General features: G+C 46.9%; 1 protein-coding gene across 1 annotated transcript in view; it reads left to right on the top strand.

Annotated features, from left to right (window-relative positions):
* CWC22 (CWC22 spliceosome associated protein) overlaps positions 1-24017 on the top strand; it is a 172071-nt gene that overhangs the window by 126658 nt on the left and 21396 nt on the right. The window contains exons 17-18 of the mRNA XM_077448115.1: positions 4143-4244; positions 4343-4515. Coding sequence (XP_077304241.1) covers positions 4143-4244; positions 4343-4515 — 275 coding nt within the window. The remainder of the gene's footprint in view (positions 1-4142; positions 4245-4342; positions 4516-24017) is intronic.

Here is a 24017-nt window from a genome sequence, read left to right as displayed (position 1 = left end):
GCCATTCGATGAGCGGGCGCAATTTTGAAGCATGACATGTTTGGTATCGATTTACTCTACGCAACATTATCTTTCACAATATTAAAAAAAATTGGGCTAACTTTACTGTTGTCTTATTTTTATTTTTTTATTAAATACATTTTCCCCAAAAAAGTGCGCTTGTAAGTCCGCTGTGCAAATACGGTGTGACAGACAGTATTGCAACGACCACCATTTTATTCTCTAGGGTGTTAGAATAAAATATATATATAATTTTTAGGGGTTCTGAGTAAAGGGAAGGAAAATAGGCTGGCAGGCAGGGAAAATTAGCATTGCATCCATTAGCATTGCTGGTTGTAATTCCAACGGCCACCACAAGAGGGCGCCAGATTACAGAAGGAACCATAGGATCGTAGAAGGCCTCAAAGCCGGGGGCTAAATTACCGGCCGGCGGCGGCGCGGCCCGACGCGATCGCGCCGGGGGGGCCGCGGAGACAGCATACCCCCAGCTGTGCTGCCCCAGGCGCCAGGTCTGGAATTCTAGTCGCAAATGCGACCGGGCGCCCGGGTTTTGTCGAGCCCTGGCTTAGACTGATGCTGCATCCACCTAGGTAGGTCAGTCAGAAGTGCTCCTTTGCTTTGCACAGTACTTTTTTTTTTTTTTTGTACTGTTTTGCATCTAGCAGTGCTATTCAAAATTAGTGATCTTGTATTTTTTTTCTTTATTACCATATTGGCCTTTTCCTAGGCTTTAAAGGGATTGTAAATACAGAAGGTTTTTTATCTTATCTCTTTTGTGTGCATCACCCACCCTAATACTTACCTGAGGTCCCTCCTAGGTCCGGCAATGTCTCATCTGCCCAGGACTCACCTCCTCATTGGCTGAGACAGCAGCGTGGTGCCTTTGGCTCCTGCTGCTCTTAATCAAAGTCAGTCAGTCAATGATTTTTGCTTGTTACCCTGGCAATTTGGCTGCAAAAGTTTAGCAGTCATATACTGAACTGTTGTGCAACACCTCAGAACATCACTAATGCAAATGTTATGAGATGTATGGCTTTTTTTTTTTAACTACTTCCCACCCGGCCAATGTATATATACGGCCGGGTGGGAGCCTCCTCCTCACTGGATGTTCAGCAACGTCCTGCAGAAGGAGGGGGATCAAGCACGTGCCCACGCAGCGGCGCGATCCGGATGTGCTCGTGTCACCCGGACACGGCGCATCTCGGATCGGCAGGAGGGCTCTGTGATTGGCCCTCTTGATCACATGACGGCCGTGTCCAATCACAGCCATGATGTGATGTAAACAAACAGCTGGTTGCTAAGCAATTGGCTCTCCTCTCCTCACACGGAAGTCGTCGCTGAGGAGAGAGAGAGCAGATCTCTGCAGGAGGCTGGTGATCAGTGAGTATGAGCTGTTTTTACAGCTTTTTACTCGCTGATCACCAGTCTAGTATAAAATACACATGTCCCCACAACACACATGTCCCCAAATATTAAAAACACATGTCTCCCACATAAGTCCCACTAAAATCACATGTCCCAGTGATTATCTGCACACATATGTACATGATCACCTGCACACATCTGTACATGATCAATTGCATACATATGTCCGTGATCACACAAACCAATTATTATACACTTAACGGAATTTTTTTTTACCAAAAACATATAGCAGAATACATTTTGGCTTAAATTTACGACAAATTCGATTTTATTGTGATTTCTTTTAAAATATAAAGAAAATATATATATTTTTTTTTCAAATTTCCGCTCTTTTTGCACTTATATCTTACCCCAGCATGGTTTGGCTCTCTGACGTCAGCCCACAGCAGGCTTCAGCCAACAGCTTTAGTACACTTCTAGTTTAAGTTCTAACTATCCTAACAAATACAGTTTACAAAATAGTTGGTGTCTAATCATCTTAAAATGGACCTGAACTCTCCTAAAACCTGTAACAGTACTGCTAAAGTTTAGGCAACATGTTTTGCCTGCATGTACCTGTGTTAAATACTATTTTGTCCACTTGGATTGTAGGACAAGGCTATACATAAGGTCTTGTTAAAATTGGTAAAGTCTTACCATCTGTTGCTAAACCCCCCCCCCCCCCCCCCGTCATTCAGCTCTTGTGTACCAGAACTTTAATTGGTAGTATATGGCAGTTGACTGTAGCTTGACAGAGGTGTTGGGAGGCTATAGCCAAAACATTTGTTTGGAAGTGACAGTAGAGAAGAGTTTAACACCTTTTGAGTTTTTTTCCAGCCTCTGTCCTGTTGGGGAGATTTTCTTTAACTTCTTGTCCCATAGACTCAATGGAAAGTGAACGGAAGTCTCCTCTAAGCCCTTGTACACACGGTCGGATATTCCGACAACAAAATCCGACGGATTTTGTCCGAAACTTGTGTTGCATACACACGGTTGGACAGAGTTGTCGGAAAGCCCGATCGTACATAATGTGATAACGTTATTTCATTACGACGGGACTACGTTCAGGCTAGTAGCCAATAGCTTTGGTCTAGGAATATGATCTGAACACGCGTCCGAGTCCGATCGGATCATGTTGTCGGAAAGTTTTATAGCCCAGCTCTAAAACTTTGTCCGTCGGATATTCCGACGGAAACAGTCCGATGGAGCCCACACACAGTCGGATTATTTGACAACACGGTCCGATCGGACATTTTCCGTCGGAATGTCCGACCGTGTGTACAAGGGCTTAGACAATTGTCACAGATTTCCCCTCACTTGGATTACTGTATTTTACAGCAACAGTGGTCTACATGACTTGGTGAAACTTCCCAGCAGGGACACGGACTGCAATTATATCCTAGAGATACATATACGTGCAGGCACTACAAGGTACCTGCTGTAATCTTAGAAACCTTTTAGGCAATGTCGAAAACCATGCAACTTTTTTTTTTTGTTTAACTGCTTGCGGCAGGCTGGCTCCGCTGTGCGAAATCACGTTATTGTATGTGATATTGTGAGGCTTGCCTAGCAGGCACACGTGCTCCCACTATGTGCTCCGTGAGTCTGACAGCGGGTCCCGTGTACTCGATGTCCGCAGGCATACCCGTGATCGACTCACGGAGAGGAAGAACGGGGAGATGCTAATGTAAACGAGCATCTCTCCATTCTGCCTAGTGACAGTTTCACTGATCACCTCTTCCTATGATCGAGAGTGCTGATCAGTTATTTGTCACACACAGCCCAGCCCCCCCCCCCCCCCAGTTGGAATCACTCCCCACACTTAACCCCTACAGCGCCACCTAGTGTTAACCCCTTCACTGCCAGTTACATTTCCACAGTAATCAGTGCATTTTAATCGCACTGATCACTGTATAAATGTGAATGGTCCCAAAAGTGTCCGATCTGTCCGCCATAATGTCACAGTCACAATAAAAACTGCAGATCACCGCCATTACTAGTAAAAAAAAAATAATAATGATAATAAAATGCCATAAAACTATATCCTCTATTTTGTAGACAACCAATCAGTAAACGCTTATTGTGATTTTTTTTTTTTTTAACCAAAAATATATAGAATACGTATCGGCCTAAACTGAGGGGAAAAAAAGGTTTTTTTTATATATATTTTTTGGGGAGACTTATTATAGCAAAAAGTAAAAAAAAATGTTTTTGTTTTTTTTTTCAAAATTGGCGTTCATTCTCTGTTTATAGCGCAAAAAAATAAAAACCGCAGAGGTGATCAAATACCACCAAAAGAAAGCTCTATTTGTGGGGAAAAAAGGGCGTCAATTTTGTTTAGGAGCCATGTCACACGACCAAGCAATTGTCAGTTAAAGCGACGCAGTGCCGAATCGCAAAAAGTGCTCTGGTCTTTGGCCAGCCAAATCCTCCGGGGCTGAAGTGGTTAATGAGCCCAAGGAGCTGATAATAGCCATAATGTGTTGTTATGCACAGCATAGTAGCACATTGTGACAGACCTGCCAAGGGATTCCCTTCAGCAATTTGCACCTGTATTTTTCATAACTGCCTGGAAAAAAGCAAAGCTTATATTTACAACCACCCTGCATATCATTATATTCTTAACTACAGCTTTGTTCATATTAGTTCTAGTGGTTATTTTTGGTCAGCTTAAAGTGTTCTGCTGGAATTCCATACCGGTAATTAATGTTCACACTTCCTCTACCTCATTTTTTCAGGACTCTTCAGCCATTCTTCAGCGGATTGCTGCCAATGGACAACCCAAAAAACACTCGCTTTGCTATTAACTTTTTCACTTCCATTGGTCTTGGAGGATTGACGTAAGATTAATTTCAATAAGGCCTTACAGTTACTAATTTTACCTCCCTTAAATCTTTTATACTAAGTAGGCCATTGTTTTTTTGTTTTTTTTAAACAGAGATGAACTGCGTGAACATTTGAAAAATGCAGCAAAAATAATAATGACCAAAAAGCAAAATGTTGAATCATCTGATTCTTCATCATCCTCAGAATCATCTTCATCTTCAGACTCCTCATCTGAATCCAGCTCATCCAGTGACAGTGATTCCTCCAGCTCCAGCAGTGGCTCGGGTATTTATTAGCACATACTTCTTTTATGTATAATAAAATGTGTTTGTCCATATCTCATACCCAAGACATTCTTGCTTTCCCGAGCTATAGACTTAAATTGGAATTTTTGAATGCTTTGTTGTTGACAACTCAGGCAATGCTTTAGGTAAAAGTCCATCACTGCTTTATAAATATGCCCCTTAAAGTAGGAAGGGTAAAAAGGAGTAAGTATATGCTATCCCTTTTGTCCTATGTAGACTACAGAGTGCACTTACATTTGTACATGAAGCCGACTAATGCTTACTTGGTTCTCCTGAAATTTCAGTTACCGTATTTGCCGGCGTATAAGACGACCCCCTAAAAACCTGCACAGTTAAAATGTTTTGCCCGTACTCACCGTTTAAGACGACCCCCGATTCCGAGGCTTCCGACGCTTCATATCCCTCTTCTTCTTCGTTCTTGCTGGAGCCATTTCCTTCTTCCTTCTGGTGCTGGAGCCAATCACGGCGAGCAATGTATTCTATTAATGAATACAAAGCCTGCTGGGATTGGCAGAGGCTGTTACATCATCAGCCCGCGCCTCACTCTCAAAGCCAATCGGAGCAGGCTACTGTGTGTAGCCTGCTCGGATTGGCAGAGATTGCTGCTCCAATCCGAGCAGGCTCTGTATTCATTTGAATACATCGCTCACTGGGATTGGTTCAGTGGTATATACTGTATGTAGCCGAAGCTACATACAGTATTACTGGACATCTAAAAGGCATCCCAGCAGCTGACCCGGCGTATAAGACGACCCCTCCTTTTTGCTCAGTTTTTTTAAGTGTAAAAGGTCGTCTTATACACGGAAAATACGGTATGTATTTTATGAAATTGAAGAAAAAGTCTAGACCTTGCTGCTTCGCTAATGTTTTTTTTTTAATCAGCCGGTTAAAGTGAAAGTTCAGCCTAAAACTAAAATCTCTAAATCTATTTGCATCCATATTCTAAGACTTGCCTAACTTGCCTCTAACCCTGTAAAACGAAAATTGCTATACGAGGTGTGTCTAATAACTAACGAGACTGATTAATTACTCACCCTTTAGTTATATGTGTTACAAATATAATGCTTGTGCCCTTCAATATATTCCCCATTTACACTAATCCATTGCTGCAGTCTTGTTTTCCACTGGTTAAAGGCATGGAGAAAATCCATTTCTGTTAGTTTCAACACATCCTCCTTTTTCTTTACAGCATCAGCTGACTCAAAACATGTCCCTTTAAGCACTGATTTAACTTTTGGGAATTCATTCTCACGTCCATCACTGAATCTTTTGTGCCACTCAAATCACGCACAAAACAGGCCGTCATTTAACCACTTAACAACCGCCCATTCCCGATTAACGGCTTCAGGGCGGTTGTTTAACTCTGAGAGGCCGTTAATTAACGGCCTCCCAGAATTCTGCTCTCGCGCGCCCCCTGGGGCGCGCACACGAGAGCATCCGTGACCTCTGGGTCCAGTGGACCCGGCGCATCACGAATCACGGTAAACGGCCGCTCATCGCGGCCGTTTACCACGTGATCGCTCCGTCAAATGACGGAGTGATCACTTGTAAACAAGCCGGCGTCATGTTATGACGCCGGTTCCTCCCTCCCCTCTCTGTACCGATCGGTACAGCGGAGGGGGAAGAGATCGGTGTCAGCAGCGATGTGGGCTGCATCTGCAGTGCCCACATCGCTGCTCACCGAAAATTAACCCCTCAATTCCCTGCAAATACTCTGCATTACTCTGCAATTCCCTGCAAATACTCTGCATTACTCTGCAATTCCCTGCAAATACTCTGCATTACTCTGCAATTCCCTGCAAATACTCTGCAATTCCCTGCAAATACTCTGCATTACTCTGCAATTCCCTGCAAATACTCTGCAATGCCCTGCAAATACTCTGCAATGCCCTGCAACACTCTGCAATGCCCTGCAACACTCTGCATTGCCCTGCAACACTCTGCATTGCCCTGCAACACTCTGCATTGCCCTGCAACACTCTGCATTGCCCTGCAACACTCTGCATTGCCCTGCAACACTCCGCATTGCCCTGCAACACTCCGCAATGCCCTGCAACACTCCGCAATGCCCTGCAACACTCCGCAATGCCCTGCAACACTCCGCAATGCCCTGCAACACTCCGCAATGCCCTGCAACACTCCGCAATGCCCTGCAACACTCCGCAATGCCCTGCAACACTCCGCAATGCCCTGCAACACTCCGCAATGCCCTGCAACACTCCGCAATGCCCTGCAACACTCCGCAATGCCCTGCAACACTCCGCAATGCCCTGCAACACTCCGCAATGCCCTGCAACACTCCGCAACGCTCTGCAATACCCTGCAACACTCTGCAACACCCGCCAATACCCTGCAACACTCTGCAATGCTCTGCAACCCCCGCCGATACCCTGCAACACTCTGCAATGCTCTGCAACCCCCGCCGATACCCTGCAACACTCTGCAATGCTCTGCAACACCCGCCGATACCCTGCAACACTCTGCAATGCTCTGCAACACCCGCCAATACCCTGCAATGCTCTGCAACGCAGTACTCTGCAACACCATGCTCTGAGATACCCAGCCATAGTCGGTGATACCCTGCAATACCCAGCCATAGACATCTCCCGCCGCCCTCCGGTGCTTCTACCGAATCGCTAATACGATCAAAGCCAGAATCTTTTTTTTTTTTTTCAGGCTTCCCAGCTTAGAGGTGAGATGTGGGTCTTATTGACCCCACATCTCACTGTAAAGAGGACCTGTCATGCCATATTCCTATTACAAGGGATGTTTACATTCCTTGTAATAGGAATAAAAGTGATCAAAAAAATTATTTTTGGGGAAAAAAATGTCAAACTAAAATAAATAAAGTAAAATGAACAATAAAAAAAAATGTTTTTTTAAAAGCGCCCCTGTCCCCATGTGCTCGCATGCAGAAGCGAACGCATGCGCAAGTCCCGCCCACATATGAAAACGGTGTTCAAACCACACATGTGAGGTATCGCTGCGAACGTTAGAGCGAGAGAAATAATTCTAGCCCTAGACCTCCTCTGTAACTCAAAACATATAACCAGTAAAAAAAATGTAAATCGTCGCCTATGGGGATTTTTAAGTAGCGACGTTTGCCGCCATTCCACGAGCGTGTGCAATTTTGAAGAGTGACATATTAGGTATCTATTTACTCAGCGTAACTTCATCTTTCACATTATGCAAAAATTGGGCTAACTTTACTGTGTTTTTTTTTTTTTTAAGCACAAAACAGTTTTTTTTCCAAAAAAAAGCATTCGAAAAATTACTGCGCAAATACCGTGCGAGATAAAAAGTTGCAAAGACCACCATTGTATTCTCCAGGGTGTTTGCTAAAAAAACATATATAATGTTTTGGAGTTCTATGTAATTTTCTAGCAAATAAATGATGATTTTTACATGTAGGAGAGAAATGTCAGAATTGTCCTGGGTGCTCCAGAACACCTGATGGCGCTCCATGCATGTTGGGCCTCTGTATGTGGCCACGCTGTGTAAAAGTCTCACACGTGTGGTATCACCATACTCGGGAGTAATAGCAGAATGTGTTTTGGGGTGTAATTTGTGGTATGCATATGCTGTGTGTGAGAAATAACCTGATAATATGACAATTTTGTGAAAAAAAAAAAAAGTAAAAAGAATCTTGATTTTGCAAAGAATTGTGGGAAAAAATGACAACTTCAAAAAACTCATCATGCCTCTTACTAAATACCTTGGAATGTCTTCTTTCCAAAAAGGGGTCATTTGGGGGGTATTTGTACTTTTCTGGCATGTTGGGGTCTCAAGAATTGAAATAGGCCGTCAGTACTTCAGGTGTGATCAATTTTCAGATATTGGCACCATAGCTTGTGGACTCTATAACTTTCACAAAGACCAAATAATATCCACCAATTTGTACTTATTTTTACCAAAGATATGTAGTAGTATAAATTTTGGCCAAAATTTATGAAGAAAAAATTACTAATCTGCTAAATTTTCTAACAGAAACAAAGAAAAATTCGTTTTTTTACAGAATTTTCGGTATTTTTTCTTTTATAGCACAAAAAATAAAAAACCCAGCGGTGATTAAATACCACCAAAAGAAAGCTCTATTTGTGTGAAAAAAAGGACAAAAATTTCATATAGGTCCAGTGTTGCATGACTGAGTAATTGTCATTCAAAATGCGAGAGCACCGAAAGCTGAAAATTGGTCTGGTTATTAAGGGTGTTAAAGTGCCCAGTGGTCAAGTGGTTAAATAAGCTGTAGTAAGCATTTGAAAACATTGTTGGTGTTTTGTGCAATTTTATAAAAATTTCAAATTGACACGATGTTCAACCTTTAACTAGTTGCTGACCGCCGGTTGTCAAATGACGGCCAGGCGGCACACCTATTGTGGCGGAAGGCCGTTATATGACGGCCTCCCGTTTAAACAGGGAATGCACGGGATCGTGCGCAAGCATCCCTGTTTCTTCGCGGGCGGCGTGTCAAAGAGACCCTCCCCCAATAAAGAGGACCTGTCATCACCCCCATAGTACCTGTCATTCACAGTCCATCAGAGTACCTGTCATTCACAGTCCATCAGAGTACCTGTCATTCACAGTCCATCAGAGTACCTGTCATTCACAGTCCATCAGAGTACCTGTCATTCACAGTCCATCAGAGTACCTGTCATTCACAGTCCATCAGAGTACCTGTCATTCACAGTCCATCAGAGTACCTGTCATTCACAGTCCATCAGAGTACCTGTCATTCACAGTCCATCAGAGTACCTGTCATTCACAGTCCATCAGAGTACCTGTCATTCACGGTCCATCAGAGTACCTGTCATTCACGGTCCATCAGAGTACCTGTCATTCACGGTCCATCAGAGTACCTGTCATTCACGGTCCATCAGAGTACCTGTCATTCACGGTCCATCAGAGTACCTGTCATTCACGGTCCATCAGAGTACCTGTCATTCACGGTCCATCAGAGTACCTGTCATTCACGGTCCATCAGAGTACCTGTCATTCACGGTCCATCAGAGTACCTGTCATTCACGGTCCATCAGAGTAGCTGTCACGGCCCATCAGAGTACCCGAGTAGCTGTCACGGCCCATCAGAGTACCCGAGTAGCTGTCACGGCCCATCAGAGTAGCTGTCACGGCCCATCAGAGTAGCTGTCACGGCCCATCAGAGTAGCTGTCACGGCCCATCAGAGTAGCTGTCACGGCCCATCGGGGTACCCGAGTACCTGTTACGGCCCATCAGTTCGCGATTCAGAGGCGATTCAGTTCGCATTGTGCGCTATACAAGTATTTCATTCATTCATTCGGGTACCCGAGTACCTGTCACGGCCCATCGGGGTACCCGAGTACCTGTCACGGCCCATCGGGGTACCCGGGTACCTGTCACGGCCCATCGGGGTACCCGAGTACCTGTTACGGCCCATCAGTTCGCGATTCAGAGGCGATTCAGTTCGCATTGTGCGCTATACAAGTATTTCATTCATTCATTCGGGTACCCGAGTACCTGTCACGGCCCATCGGGGTACCCGAGTACCTGTCACGGCCCATCGGGGTACCCGGGTACCTGTCACGGCCCATCGGGGTACCCGAGTACCTGTCACGGCCCATCGGGGTACCCGAGTACCTGTCACGGCCCATCGGGGTACCCGAGTACCTGTCACGGCCCATCGGGGTACCCGAGTACCTGTCACCAGGCCATCGGGGTACCCGAGTACCTGTCACCAGGCCATCGGGGTACCCGAGTACCTGTCACCAGGCCATCGGGGTACCCGAGTACCTGTCACCAGGCCATCGGGGTACCCGAGTACCTGTCACCAGGCCATCGGGGTACCCGAGTACCTGTCACCAGGCCATCGGGGTACCCGAGTACCTGTCACCAGGCCATCGGGGTACCCGAGTACCTGTCACCAGGCCATCGGGGTACCCGAGTACCTGTCACCAGGCCATCGGGGTACCCGTCACCAGGCCATCGGAGTACCCGAGTACCTGACACCAGGCCATCAGAGTACCCGAGTACCTATTTGCAGCCCATGTCTCATAGAATATACGTTGGGGTGTTTGCTTTCCAAAATGGGGTCATTTTGTAGGTAATTTCACTGTCCAGGACCTTCAAAAGTGTGATGGGTAGGAATGAAATGATATGTGTCATTTATGCTCCTAGAACGCCTGAACGTGCTACTTCAATGTTCGCCCTCTCTATGTGGCCAGGCTGTGTAAATGTCCTACACATGTGGTATCGCCATACTCGGGAAGAGTAGCAGAATGTATTTTGGGGTGTAATTTTTGCTATATACATGCTATGTGTTAGAAATATCTTATAAATTGACAATTTTTTGTAAAAAAAAATGCGTTTTAATTTTTTTCCACATATTCCAAAAACTTCTGGAAAAAAATTAACCGTTCAAAAGACTCATTATGCCTCACAGATTATACATTGGGGTGTTTGCTTTCCAAAATGGGGTCATTTTATGGGAAAGTCCATTGTCCTGGTACTCCAGGGCCTTCAAAAATGTAATAGGTGGTTGAGAAATGAGATGTTTCATTTTTGCTCGTAGAACGTCTGAAGGTACTACATCAATGTTGGTGGTCTGTATGTGGCCAGGCTGTGTAAAAGTCTCACACATGGTATCGCCGTACTCGGGAAGAGTAGCAGAATGTATTTTGGGGTGTAATTTGTTGTATGCATATGCTGTGTGTGAGAAATAACCTGATAATATGACAATTTTGTATAAAAAAAAAAATAATAAAAAAAAAATCTTCATTTTGCAAAGAATTTGGGGAAAAAATGACAACTTAAAAAAACTCACCATGCTACTTACTTAATACCTTGGAATGTCTACTTTGTAAAAAGGGGTCATTTGGGGGGTAGTTGTGCTTTCCTGACTTGTTAGTGTCTCAAGAAATGAGGTACACCTGATGTACTGAAGGCCTGATCAGATGTGATCAATTTTCAGTGATTGGCACCATAGTTTGTAGACTCTATAACTTTCACAAAGACCAAATAATATATACTAATGTGGGTTATTTTTTACCAAAAATAGGTAGCAGTATAAATTTTGGCCAAAATGTATGAAGAAAAATTACTAATTAGCAACAATTTATGACAGAAACAAAGAAAAAGGCATTTTTTACACAAAATTTACGTTTTATTTTATTTATAGTACAAAAATAAAAAACCCACTAGTGATTAAATACCACTAAAAGAAAGCTCTATTTGTGTGGGAAAAAAGGACGCAAGTTTCATATGGATACAGTGTTGGATGACTGAGTAATTGTCATTCAAACTGTGAGAGTGCTGAAATCTGAAAATTGGTCTGGTCAGGGAGGGGGTGTAAGTGCACTGTATTGAGGTGGTTAAACTTAGCATTTTTTTGGGCACACTACAGAAAACACAACCTAAGTAAGTGGCGACTCATAATGAACTGAACGTCATAGGGTGTTGCTGCTTGTCATGCAGGTTCAAACATGTTCAAGGTCACCACGCAAGCAGTTATAACCGGTTCTGACTGCTTTGTTTACTAGGTGGGATCACAGTCTCGTTATTCACTGTGGTGAAACTGAGGTAAGGATCACAGAGACAATCTATGCATCCCATCTAGATACTTAGAGTAGAAGACTCACCAGGCATATGAGGTTCTGCCTGCAGTGTAGGGATGATCCAATGGAGTTGGTAACCTGTCCAAAATTACAACTTCAGCCGATATGACCTATGCATATACACCTGGGGTCTGTATGATGTAGGTTACTCCTAATCCTGTAGTCCTATTACCCAGCAGCCATCATAAGTGATATCAGTCTCAGCTAAATCCTTGAGCAATACATGCTCTGGTGACTAAATCCCTGCTGCAATGCTGATGTTTCAGTCAGTGATGACGATAAGTCCATGCAGTCAAAATAGCCCACATTCTGGTAGCTAATACACAATATGGTGCTGGCCGGTTCATGAAAATGGTTAAAAGTAGGTAAAACTGGATTAAACAAATCAAGCATTGTATTTTTCCTACACACAAAGCAGCCACTGACAGCTCAGCCTGGGACCAGACCGGACCAGCTTCAGAAAAGATATTTATATCAATTTCTTGTACTTCACAGGACACAGAGCCACAGCAATTACTGTATGGTTTATATGGCAACTTCAGGTGATGGACACTGGCACACCCAAAGATGAGAAGTCCACTCCCTATATTTACCCCTCCCACTACTGGGTGTACCTCTGTTTTTTCGCCAGTGTCTTAGGCGTTGGTCATGAGTAAAGGTGTGCTGTGCTCCGCTGGAAAAATCCTTTGCTAAGGCAAGCCATGCAACCTGATCCATGTGTTTTTTCAGGCTGAATTGAATGGTACCCAGGCCTCGTGGCAGAAGAAACCCACCATGAGTGGTGAAGATTGGGTCTGTCTTGTTTTACCACAGAACCCTGCAGCTGGATAAGATGAGGGAAATTCCTAAGAAATGTTCTTATCGCTCATCACGGGACACAGAGCCATAGTAGTTACTATGTGGGTTATAGGCCACCTTCAGGTGATGGGAAACTGGCACACCCTAAGACAAGAAGTCCACTCCCTATAGCGAGGCTGGTCAGAGTGAGCCATCAGGGTCAGGGGTTGCAATTGCTTCTGACAGTTCAGCCCCTGTCTATATTACCGAGGAGGTTTTTTTCCTCGGCCATGAATGGATTAGAGGAAAAATTTATGGCTTTAATCGCATCTTCACAGAGTAGAAGAAAACGCATTCGGTCACCTTCTACTGCCCAGGATCCTCAAACAGAGGAACAGTGGGAGAGGGAAGATGAATCCCCCCTCAGGGGACTGTGAAGAGACTGATAACTCCTCTTCCGAAAGATCAAGTGGGGAAATTGACACTGCTATATTGACGCTCTGTGAATAAAAGTTTGACTTGTCCGGTTGACAATGCACAAATGCTTAGGGATCCAACTGAAAAAAATTGGAATTCCTGTTAAAAAAAAAAAAAACACTTTCTCCTTGGCAGGTTCAGTGGCTCCACCTGCAGTGGCGGCAATTGGGGTATGTCAGTCCTTGAGGGACCATTTGAAACAGGTGCTCTAGGTTTTCCCTGAACAGCAGGACCATGATTTAGCAGAGCTGCCAGTGGCTTTGTTTTTTGCAATTGACGCAATCCAAGATTCTATTCTTGAAACCTCCTAGCCTTACTCTTGGGTTGGTACATATGCGTAGAATCCTATGGTTGAAAATTTGGTCAGCAGAAGCACCATGCTAAAAGCTCCTGACTGGTTTTCCTTTCCCCGGTGAAAAGCTGTTTGGGGATGATTTTGACAAATATATCCAAAATATAACAAGTGGGGAAAGTACCCTCTTGCCAGTTAAGGAAAAGAGTAAACATCCCTTATTTAAACGGGCTCCTTCTCAAGTGCTAGGGGCATCAGCCTCCAGGCAGTCACGACGGCCTCCACTGTCAGGTTTAAGAGGTAAACCTCAGGGTCAACCCCAGGGACAAACGAAGTCCTGGGGGAGGAAACCTGCAAGACAGAATGCTAAAGCCTCTTTGTGAAGGGACGCCCTTCTGCAGTTCTCATGGATCTGGCAGGAAGAATTTCGAGACAGATGGGTAGTCTCCACAATAGCTCTAGGCTACAAACTCTAGAGTTCCGAGAATTCCCAGGTCCTCATTTCCTCAGGTCAGATGTTCCCAAAGATCCAGAGAGAAAGAAGTCTCTTTCAAGCATTAGACCGACTTTTGTTGCAAAAAGGGATCATGGTGGTCCCCATGGAAGAGCAGGGGCTGGGGTTTTATTCAAACATTTTCACGGTTCCTAAACCAAATGGAGATGTCAGACCCATTCTAGATCTCAAAAATCTAAATCGGTTCCTGAAAATTCGCTCTTTTTGTATGGAATCAATCTGATCAGTAGTCTCCATCCTACAAGGAGGAGAACTTTTGGCATCAATCGACATCAATGATGCATACCTGCATGTACCTATCTTCCCTGCTCATCAGAAATATCTGCGTTTCGAAGTGGAAAACCTTCATTTCAGTTTGTAGCTCTGCCTTTCGGTCTAGCTACTGCACCTCGGATGTTTACCAAGGTTCTGGCCAGATTAGGGGCCCAAGGTATAACAAATAATAGCTTTAGACAACCTGCTCTTGATAGATCGTCGGTAGCCCACTTAGACCAAAGGATGGTCACCACAGTCAACTACCTGGAAAACCTAGGTTGGGTGCTAAACCTAGAGAAATCTTCTTTAACCCCTTGCCGACCGACTCACGCCGATATACAATGACAGAATGGCATGTACAGGCATATTACCGTACCTGCCTTTATGACACGGCATTGTGGGCACGCGTGCGCTTCCTTTAGCTCCGTGAGTGTGATCGTGTGTCCCGCAGACTATGTCCACAGGGATACCCGCAATCGTATCGCGGAGAGGAAGAATGGAGAAATGCTGATGTAAACAAGCATTTCTCCATTTTTCCTAGTGACAGGACACTGATCACAGCTTCCTGTGATTGGGAGCGGGGATCAGTGTCGTGACACACATAGCCCATCCCCCCTACAGTTAGAACACATCCCTAGGACACACTTAACCCCTGCAGCGCCCTCTGCTGGTTAACCCCTTCACTGCCAGTCACATTTACACAGTAATCAGTGCATTTTTAATCACACTGATCGCTGTATAAATGTGAATGGTCCCAAAATAGCGCCAGAAGTGTCCGATCTATCTGCCATAATGTCGCAGTCACAATAAAAATTGCAGACCGCCACCATTACTAGTAAAAAATTTTTTTATAAAAAGGCCATAAAGGGGCGTGGTCTCGGCATGGAGGAGTGAGGACGCTCGATCAGGGAGCTCCCGGTCCGTGACCCCTCCGTAGCCTTTTATGCCAGTCTAGCCACACATTTCAGCATCCCCGGCACCGCAGCACGCCGCTGGCGATCCACCGCACCGGCGGAGACACACAGAACGGCGATATGGACAAGTTCCTGGTGCCCCTCCGGCCTCCACGCCTGATCCGGCCAAGATGGCGCCCGCGGCCTCCGGCGCGCCCAGCTCGGCGCTACACAGGGAAGGTGAGAAGGGGACACAGCACTCCCACGACCTACCTCCGTTCTCCCCTCCTAGTGACCTGCCTCCCCCGCTCGCTGTCCATGGCCTCCCTGGGCAGCATGGAGCACAGCGGCCTGCCGCCATGGCCCCCCCGCGGACTACAGTATTCCCAGGGGCCTCCACACAGAGGCTCCCCCATCCTGGAGCCGAGCAGTCAGCCAGCGTCTGCCTCAATTGCACAGGGGGGAGCGCAGGGCTATCATCCACCCGCTTTTCTAGGTGACAGCACAGTGTGGTCCCTGCTGCAGAATCTTCCAACAAAAGAAGATTTTAACTGCATGACTGCCAGGATTGAGATGACACTGAGGACTGAAATTGCAAATGTTAAACGGGAAGTGGCGGCCACGACCACCCGCGTTGCAGCCTTGGAAAATGATGTGATGTCAGTGACCACAGATTTAACGGGCTTGAAGGGCACGCAAGATACCCTGACCGACAGAGTCGCACAGTTGCATTTGCTGGTGGACGACCTTGAAAATCGCAATCGCAGGCGCAATATTAGGATCAGAGACTTGCCCGAAGCGACTGGTCCCTCTGACCTCAAAGCAACAGTCACGGCCATCTTTAACGCTTGCTTGGACCGCCCTGCCGATACACAGATTACTATTGACAGAGTCCACAGGACCATGGGACCCAGGGGCCCCACGGAGGGCAGGCCACGTGACGTTCTGTGCTGCCTCCACAGCTATTCCGTGAAAGAAGATATACTACAGGCGGCGTGGCACAAAGGCAGCATAGATTTTGACGGGGCACAGGTTACTCTGCTACCGGACGTCTCCCGGAGGACCCTACAGATGCGACGCTGCCTGCGGCCCCTCCTGGAGAAATTAAACGAACAGAGGATACCCTACAAGTGGGGTCACCCATTCCACCTCATAGTACGCAAGAATGGCAGGCCCGTTACACTGCGTCACCCCTCTGAAGTTCCATCTTTCTTGGATACGCTGGGCCTCCCATCGATCGCTGTCCCTGATTGGCTGGCGTTTGTTGTCCCACAAAACACTCCGGCAGGCGAATCCGACCCTCGGGCCAGGCCGCAGAGATCGAGAAGGAGTCGCCGACCACACCGCCGGAGAGAGCAAGCACCTCAGGACCATGAGCCGTGAGTGAGTAGTGCTTCCCCTCATATTTTGATATCTGGAGGACATTGGGGGGGTTTTTTCTTCCTTTTTTCCCCCTTTTGATTTAACTCTTTTTTTTTTTTTTTTTTTCTCTTTTTGTGGTTTGTGTCTTTAATTGAGAGCTACCCGGTTCAGCCCTTATCAGAGTTCCCCACGGATGATCCCGGGGGGGGAGGGGGGGGGTGAAATATAGGGATCCCGTTCGACCTGGCGCCCCGACACGGGCTTGGCCTGGAATCGGCCGCCCGTGCCTATGTCCCTTATGCAGCTCACAGTTCTTGGATCCGCTAGGACACCATCAAAGGGTCGGCAATCTTTGTTGGAACGCTACCCGTATTGGCTGAACATTTTGGGGATAACCCCCCCCACCTACTTTTTCCCTTGCCGCCTGATGAACTGGAGGCCACAGACTGATTGCCCGCCTGGGAATCCTGGACAGAAGCGGTTTAACACCCAGGACCGTTGTGGGGTCTAGCCACCTGGCTGAGTGGGGGCAACCCCCCCCCCCCTTCTTTTTTTTTTTCTCTTATTTTTATTTTTTCCTTTCTTTTTTCCTTCCCTCCCTCATCTGAGGGTGGGAGGGAGATTGGGGGGAGGGGGTGGGAACCTGGGTGCTAAGGGGATCGGTATACACTGTACTGTTTACTGTATTTGAATGCTCTAACCTTTTTTGTTTCTTTTTTGTTTTCTCCCACTGTTCTCCATGATTTACTGCAGACTGTTTTGATGTTTTGTTCATATACGTTATTTTTGTTACATGCTGTTGCGTTGCCACAAGGTTACTGACGTTAACACCTGTAGGCCTCTCTGGGGCTGCAGGGACTGAGGGCTACGAGAGGGGCGCTGTGCTGGGGGTTCCTCCCTCCACTGTGCCCTACCCCTACCCCCGATAGGCCTTTCTGCCTTAACCGGCAGGCTTTCTCCAGTAGGAGCTTTAGAATTTCCCTGTCCCGCCCTTACCCCCACCCCTGTTCCTTCCCTCTCTCAGTTAGATCTACTCCCAATCTCCCCCTGACCGTCCTAATTGTCCTGCCCTTCCTTTAACCTTTGAACCCCCCACCTCTTTCAGACCCTGGTGGTGGGCCCAAGACCGGTACAGCGGCTGACATGGCCTTGAAACTGGTCTGCTGGAATATTAAGGGGTTAAACATACCAGAAAAAAGGTCCAGCTGCCTTGCGGAGCTGTGGCGGTTGAGGCCTCAAGTGGCTTTTCTACAGGAGACCCACTTCAGGACTGACCAAATACCGCGGCTGTACAGTAAACATTTCCCTATAGCCTATCATAGCACCTCTTCTATATCAAAATCGAAGGGAGTGTGTATCCTCCTAGCTAAAAACTTGCCTTGGAAACTGTTGGACATTCAGACCGATAGTGAAGGGAGATACCTCTTCCTCAAGGGTACGTTGTACTCGCAAACCTTTACGCTTGCCAACCTATACATGCCGAATGTCGGCCAGCTGCCTGCTCTGGAAGCGTGCCTATCTGCCCTGGCTGCGTTCTCGGAGGGCACCTTGATTGTCGGAGGTGATTTTAATCTTACCTTAGACCCCCACAAAGACTCGTCGACGGGCACTTCTGCCCTATCAGTACGCACCCGCTCCTAAATAAAAGATCTCATCCACTCTCACCGGTTGATAGACGTCTGGCGCACTCTCCACCCACAAGACAGGGACTACTCTTTTTTTTTTATGCTGTTCATGGCTCTTATTCGCGCATAGACCTGTTCTTGGTGGCCCATGGCGCCCTGCCACTGGTCTCTGATGCTCAGATTGGACACATTGCTTTGTCCGACCATGCACCGGTTTTCTTAGCACTGAAGCTTCAGCCGGAATCGCGGGGCCAGTCGTGGTGGCGACTAAACGAGTCGCTCCTGAAGGACACAGACACTCACTCGGAATTGCTCCGAGAATTGCAGAGCTTCTTTGAGACCAATCAAGACTCCGTCCCCAACCCTCTTACGGTCTGGGCAGCCCATAAATGTTACATTAGGGGCATTCTTATTAAGCATGGACACAGGCTTAAGGTTGCTAGAGCTAAAGCTCTCTCTGATCTTATCTCTAGACTACACGCGTGTGAACAGCAGCACAAGTCTCTGCCGACGGCCGCACTGGATGCAGAAGTGAAAGACCTTCGGGAACAAATTGGAGAATTCTCTCTCTTTCAAGCGAAAAATAGACTTATGTGGGTACGTAGAACGTACTATGAGTATGGGGACAAATGTAGTAGGTCCTTGGCGAACGCCCTATGAGCTCAACGAAATTCGTCTTTCATCCCGGCCATATCTTCCCCCACGGGCGCCAAACTTTGATTCCAAGGCCATAGCGGAATGCTTCCGATCTTTCTATGAGGCCCTTTACAACTTACACCCCCAGGCGTCACCGAACGCCACGCAGGCCCGATCTGCAGCTATAGACGCATATCTGACCTCTGCGAACTTACCTACCCTTACAGCGGAAGAGATGGAGACACTCTCGCAACCGATATCGCCGGAGGAACTGGCGGCCGCACTGAGGGACTCCCCGAAGGGGAAGGCGCCTGGCCCGGATGGGTTTACAACCCCTTACTATAAGACGTTTCTCCCGTTGTTGACTACACCCTTTGTTTCGGCCTTTAATGCTATATTGGAGGGCCGGTCTATTCCACCGGAGCTTTTGCAGGCCAGCATTTCAGTCATACCTAAACCGGAGAAGGACACTCTTCTCTGTGCTAATTACAGGCCTATCTCCCTCTTGAATTGTGACTTGAAGTTGTTCACAAAGATCCTAGCGGAGCGACTGGCACCTATTCTTCAACGCCTGATTCCGCTAGATCAGGTGGGGTTTATTCGCAACAGGGAGGCCAGGGATAACACCACCAGGACCGTGAACGTTGTGGATCGGGCCAGGCGTCTTAAAGTTCCGCTTATGCTGCTATCGGTTGACGCAGAAAAGGCGTTTGATAGGGTGAGCTGGCCCTTTTTACTGGCCACCCTACAACGCCTGGGGGTTCCTCCCCCTATGATCTCCTGGATAACGGCTCTATATTCCTCTCCGACAGCAGTAGTCAGGATTAATGGGATTGCTTCGTCTCGCTTCTCTATTGGCAATGGGACGAGACAGGGATGTCCCTTGTCCCCTCTCCTCTTCATACTCTCCCTTGAGCCCCTACTCCAACACGTCAGACTTAACGCTGATATCAAGGGGTTGGACACCCCGACATGTCATCATAAAGTCGCTGCCTTTGCTGATGACCTCCTCTTTTATATCTCAGAGCCACATACCACCTTGCCGAATCTGCTATCGGAGATACGGCGGTATGGAACTCTCTCGGATTTTAAAATTAATTTACAGAAGTCAGAGGCGCTTAATATTTCCATACCCCGCACCGTCCAGACGTCTATGAGCAATAACTTCCCTTTTCGCTGGGCATCTAACACCATACAATACTTAGGAACTAAGATACCCCCAGACCCGCAGCTGGTCTTCCAACTGAATTTCCTGCCCCTCCTGAAAACCATCACCTCGGACCTGGAGAGGTGGTCGCACTTGGCGACCTCCTGGTTCGGAAGGTGTAATGTGCTCAAAATTAATATAATGCCACGGATCCTGTACCTTATGCAGGCCCTGCCAATACGAATTCCCCAGTCATTCTTCAAGACTCTGCGATCTGTCTTTATTAGATACGTTTGGCAAGGCAAACCCCCTAGACTCAGTCGAGCTTTACTACTTAGACCGAAACACAGGGGAGGGATTGGACTTCCTGACCCAGCTTGGTACTATACTGCAGTCCATATGAACCGGACGGTTGACTGGTGTAGGCACTTGGAGGATAAGCTGTGGGTCCGTCTTGAACGAGAGTCCATGCCCTTTCCGCTTGAAGGGCTGCCCTGGGCGGGGCCTATCTCTTCAGGGGTGACGCTGGCACACCCCTTGTCGAGTCCACACTACGGGAGGTGGCCAGATACTTTTCACTGGCGGAGGTGCCCAGCTTTCCCTCACCAATGACTCCAATTAGTGGACACCCGCAATTTGCCCCGGGCATGGTAGACCGGTCCTTTCGTCTCATTCCTGACCAAGATCTGATCAGAGCTTCCCACTTCTTGGGCCCGAGGGCTTGGAAGAGTGTCTTGAATATTTATGAGCAGTTGGGGCACACGGCCCTGGGCAGGTGGAAACTGGCTCAGCTCTCTCACTTTTTGAAGTCTTTGCCTAACTGTGAGAGCTTTCACAGACCATTAACTCAGTTCGAAGACTTGTGCTTGGGTGAGGGGCCGATCCGTGGGTCTCTCTCCCAATCATATGGGATCTTAATGGACCTTCTATCTCGGGGAGACCCGACGTTTTTAGGAAAATGGGAGAGGGACCTTGATGCCAGATTCTCGACAGAACAAAAGGCTCGAGTGCTTCTGTTTGCACACAAGTCATCCCTGTGCAGCAAGTACCAGGAAATCACATATAAGATCTTGACCCGCTGGTACAGGACTCCCACGGTCCTAGCAGCCATGTTCCCGGGACATAGCCCTGGGTGTTGGAGATGCAGTGCACATGCAGGCACTCTGCTCCATATATTTTGGGAATGCCCGCAATTGTCCCATTTCTGGGGGCAAGTTCTCAAGATTATACTTGATCTCACAGCTGTCGATCTTAGGAATGACCCAGCGGCAGTCTTTCTTAACCTGACTCCGCTTTCTGGTAAGAGGTTTCGTAAGTCACTTTTAAAACACCTTTTGAACGCAGCCAGGGCATGTATACCTAGTATGTGGAAACAGCAGGCCGCCCCGACGGTGCCTCAATGGTTTGGGAGAGTTTGTGACATCTATCGAATGGAACAGCTTACAGCGTCCCTGCATGATAGAGAGGAGGAACACACCGCCCGATGGATGCCTTGGAGCCTGTTTAGGTACTCTGATGCATACAGAACTTACTTGTGATGCTTGGCATGGGAATAGCAGGACGGTTCCGGTATGGGCTCACCACAGGGACCACCACAGTCTGTACCCCCATCTGAGGACCGTTAGGGTCCACACCACCCCCCTTATTCCCCCTCTACCTTTTTCACCCACTTCACCCCCCCCCCCCCCTCTTTCCCTCCTGCTCCTTAGCCTCCCCGTCCCCCACCCCCCTTCCGCTCCCTCTTCCACTCCCCACAATCCCGACAAAAATATCTAGTGATTGCAAGGGCCTCGACATGCTATTCACCCAGTTTTCTTTCTAAATGGCGACTGGCCGTGGGAGTAGCCCCGACTGGGCTTCCTACTCTGCGAGTGACCCCACGCTATTAACGAAGACCCCTCAGGGTCGGCCTAGAAGGGACCGCCCCACGTACCGCATTAAGGTGACAGGAAGTGCCGAGCGGGAGACTCGAAGAACCCAGTAAGGGTTAAGTCTGATACAGATGTACTGTGATAAACTATTAAATACTCCTCACCATGTACTGACTGTATTATTTGTGTACTGAGACGACTGGGCGTCTAATGTTTCTTGTACAATTTGTATCTGTATTTCCTGCAATCCATAAATAAAGAATTAAAAAAAAAAAAAGGCCATAAAACTATCCCCTATTTTGTAGGTGCTATAACTTTTGCGCAAACCAATCAATAAAAGCTTATTGCAATTTTTTTTTTTTTTTTTTTTTACCAAAAATATGTTGAAGAATACGTATCGGCCTAAACTGAGGAAAACATTTTATATATATATATATATATTTATTATAGCAAAACGTAAAAAATTGCGTTTTTTTTCCCCCAAAAATTGTTGCTTTTTTTTGTAGCGCAAAAAATAAAAAAACGCAGAGGTGAAAAAATACCACCAAAAGAAAGCTCTATTTGTGGGAAAAAAGAACGTCAATTTTGTTTGAGAGCCATGTCGCCAGACCATGCAATTGTCCGTTAAACTGAAGCAGTGCCAAATCGCAAAAAAAACGCTCTGGTTTTTGGCCAGCCAAATGGTCCGGGGCTAAAATGGTTAAAGCCATAAAGAAGATAGAGTACTTGGATCTGGTTATAGATACAGCCCAGAAGAGGGTGTTTTTACCCCAGGCAAAGATCAGCGCTATAAAGGAGCTGGTTCGGGTGGTCAGGGCGAAGAAGGGTCCTTCTATTCACCTTTGAGGTTGTTGGGGAAGATGGTGACTTCATTGGAAGCAATTCCCTGTGCTCCGTTTCATTCGAGACTACTGCAAAACAGTATCCTGTCTGCCTGGAACAAGAAGTTCCAAGCCCTAGATTTCCCAATGCGTTTGTCGCCAAAAGTGCGCCAGAGCCTCAGTTGGTGGAAGATATCTGAGAATCTGCAGAAGGGGAAATCATTCTTACCAGTTACCTAGAAGGTGTTAACAACAGATGCCAGCCTTTCAGGTTGGGGAGCAGTACTGGAAGAAACGTCTGTCCAAGGGAAATGGTCCATAACCGAGAGGACTTTTCCCATCAACATTCCAGAGATTCGGGCAGCGCACCTAGCCCTAAAGGCCTGTACGTTCAGGTTACAGAATTTTCCTTTTAGGATTCAATCCGACAATGCCACAGCAGTGGCTTATATCAATCACCAAGGGGGCACCAGAAGTCAGGGAGCCCAATGAGAGGTAATCCATATCCTAACCTGGGCAGAAAAGCATGTGCCGTGCATATCGGCAATCTTCATTCCAGGGGTAGAGAACTGGCAGGCGGACTACTTAAGTTGCCAGTAGTTGTTCCCCTGGGAATGGTCCCTTCACACCGACATTTTCCTGGCTATATGCCAAAGATGGCGGATTCTGGGTGTAGATTTGTTTGCGTCCAGGTTCAACAACAAAGTCAACAACTTTGTGTCGAGAACAAGGGATCCACTCGCATACAAAACAGATGCTTTGGTGACCCCGTGGGATCAGTTCTCACTGATCTATGCATTCTCTCCTATTCTGCTGCTACCTCAACTTCTTTGCAGGATCAAGTGGGAAGGGAAGTTGGTAGTTCTTCTGGCCCAGAAGATCTTGGTATGCAGAAATGGTAAAGATGGCGGTAGGGGCCCCATGGACCCTACCACCACATCCAGACCTGTTATCGCAGGGACCATTGTTCCACTCTACTTTGCAAACGCTAAGTTTAACGGTTTGGTTATTGAAACCCACATTCTGAGGAATCGTTGTCTTTCAGGCTCAGTGATATCTACCTTGATTAATGCAGGGAAGCCAGCTTCCAGAGTCATTTATTATAGAGTCTGGAATGCATATGTTTCTGGGTGTGACTCCAGGGGTTGGCATCCCAGAAAGTATGTCATAGGTAGAATTCTTGCCTTTCTGCAAATGGGGTTTGAGATGAAGCTGGCCTTGAGTA

This window comes from Lithobates pipiens, unplaced genomic scaffold, assembly GCF_037356315.1.
Source record: "Lithobates pipiens isolate NorthernLeopardFrog02 unplaced genomic scaffold, aLitPip1_a1.2 Scaffold_22, whole genome shotgun sequence".
Taxonomy (NCBI): Eukaryota; Metazoa; Chordata; class Amphibia; order Anura; family Ranidae; genus Lithobates; species Lithobates pipiens.
This window is presented reverse-complemented; position numbering and strand designations above follow the sequence as displayed.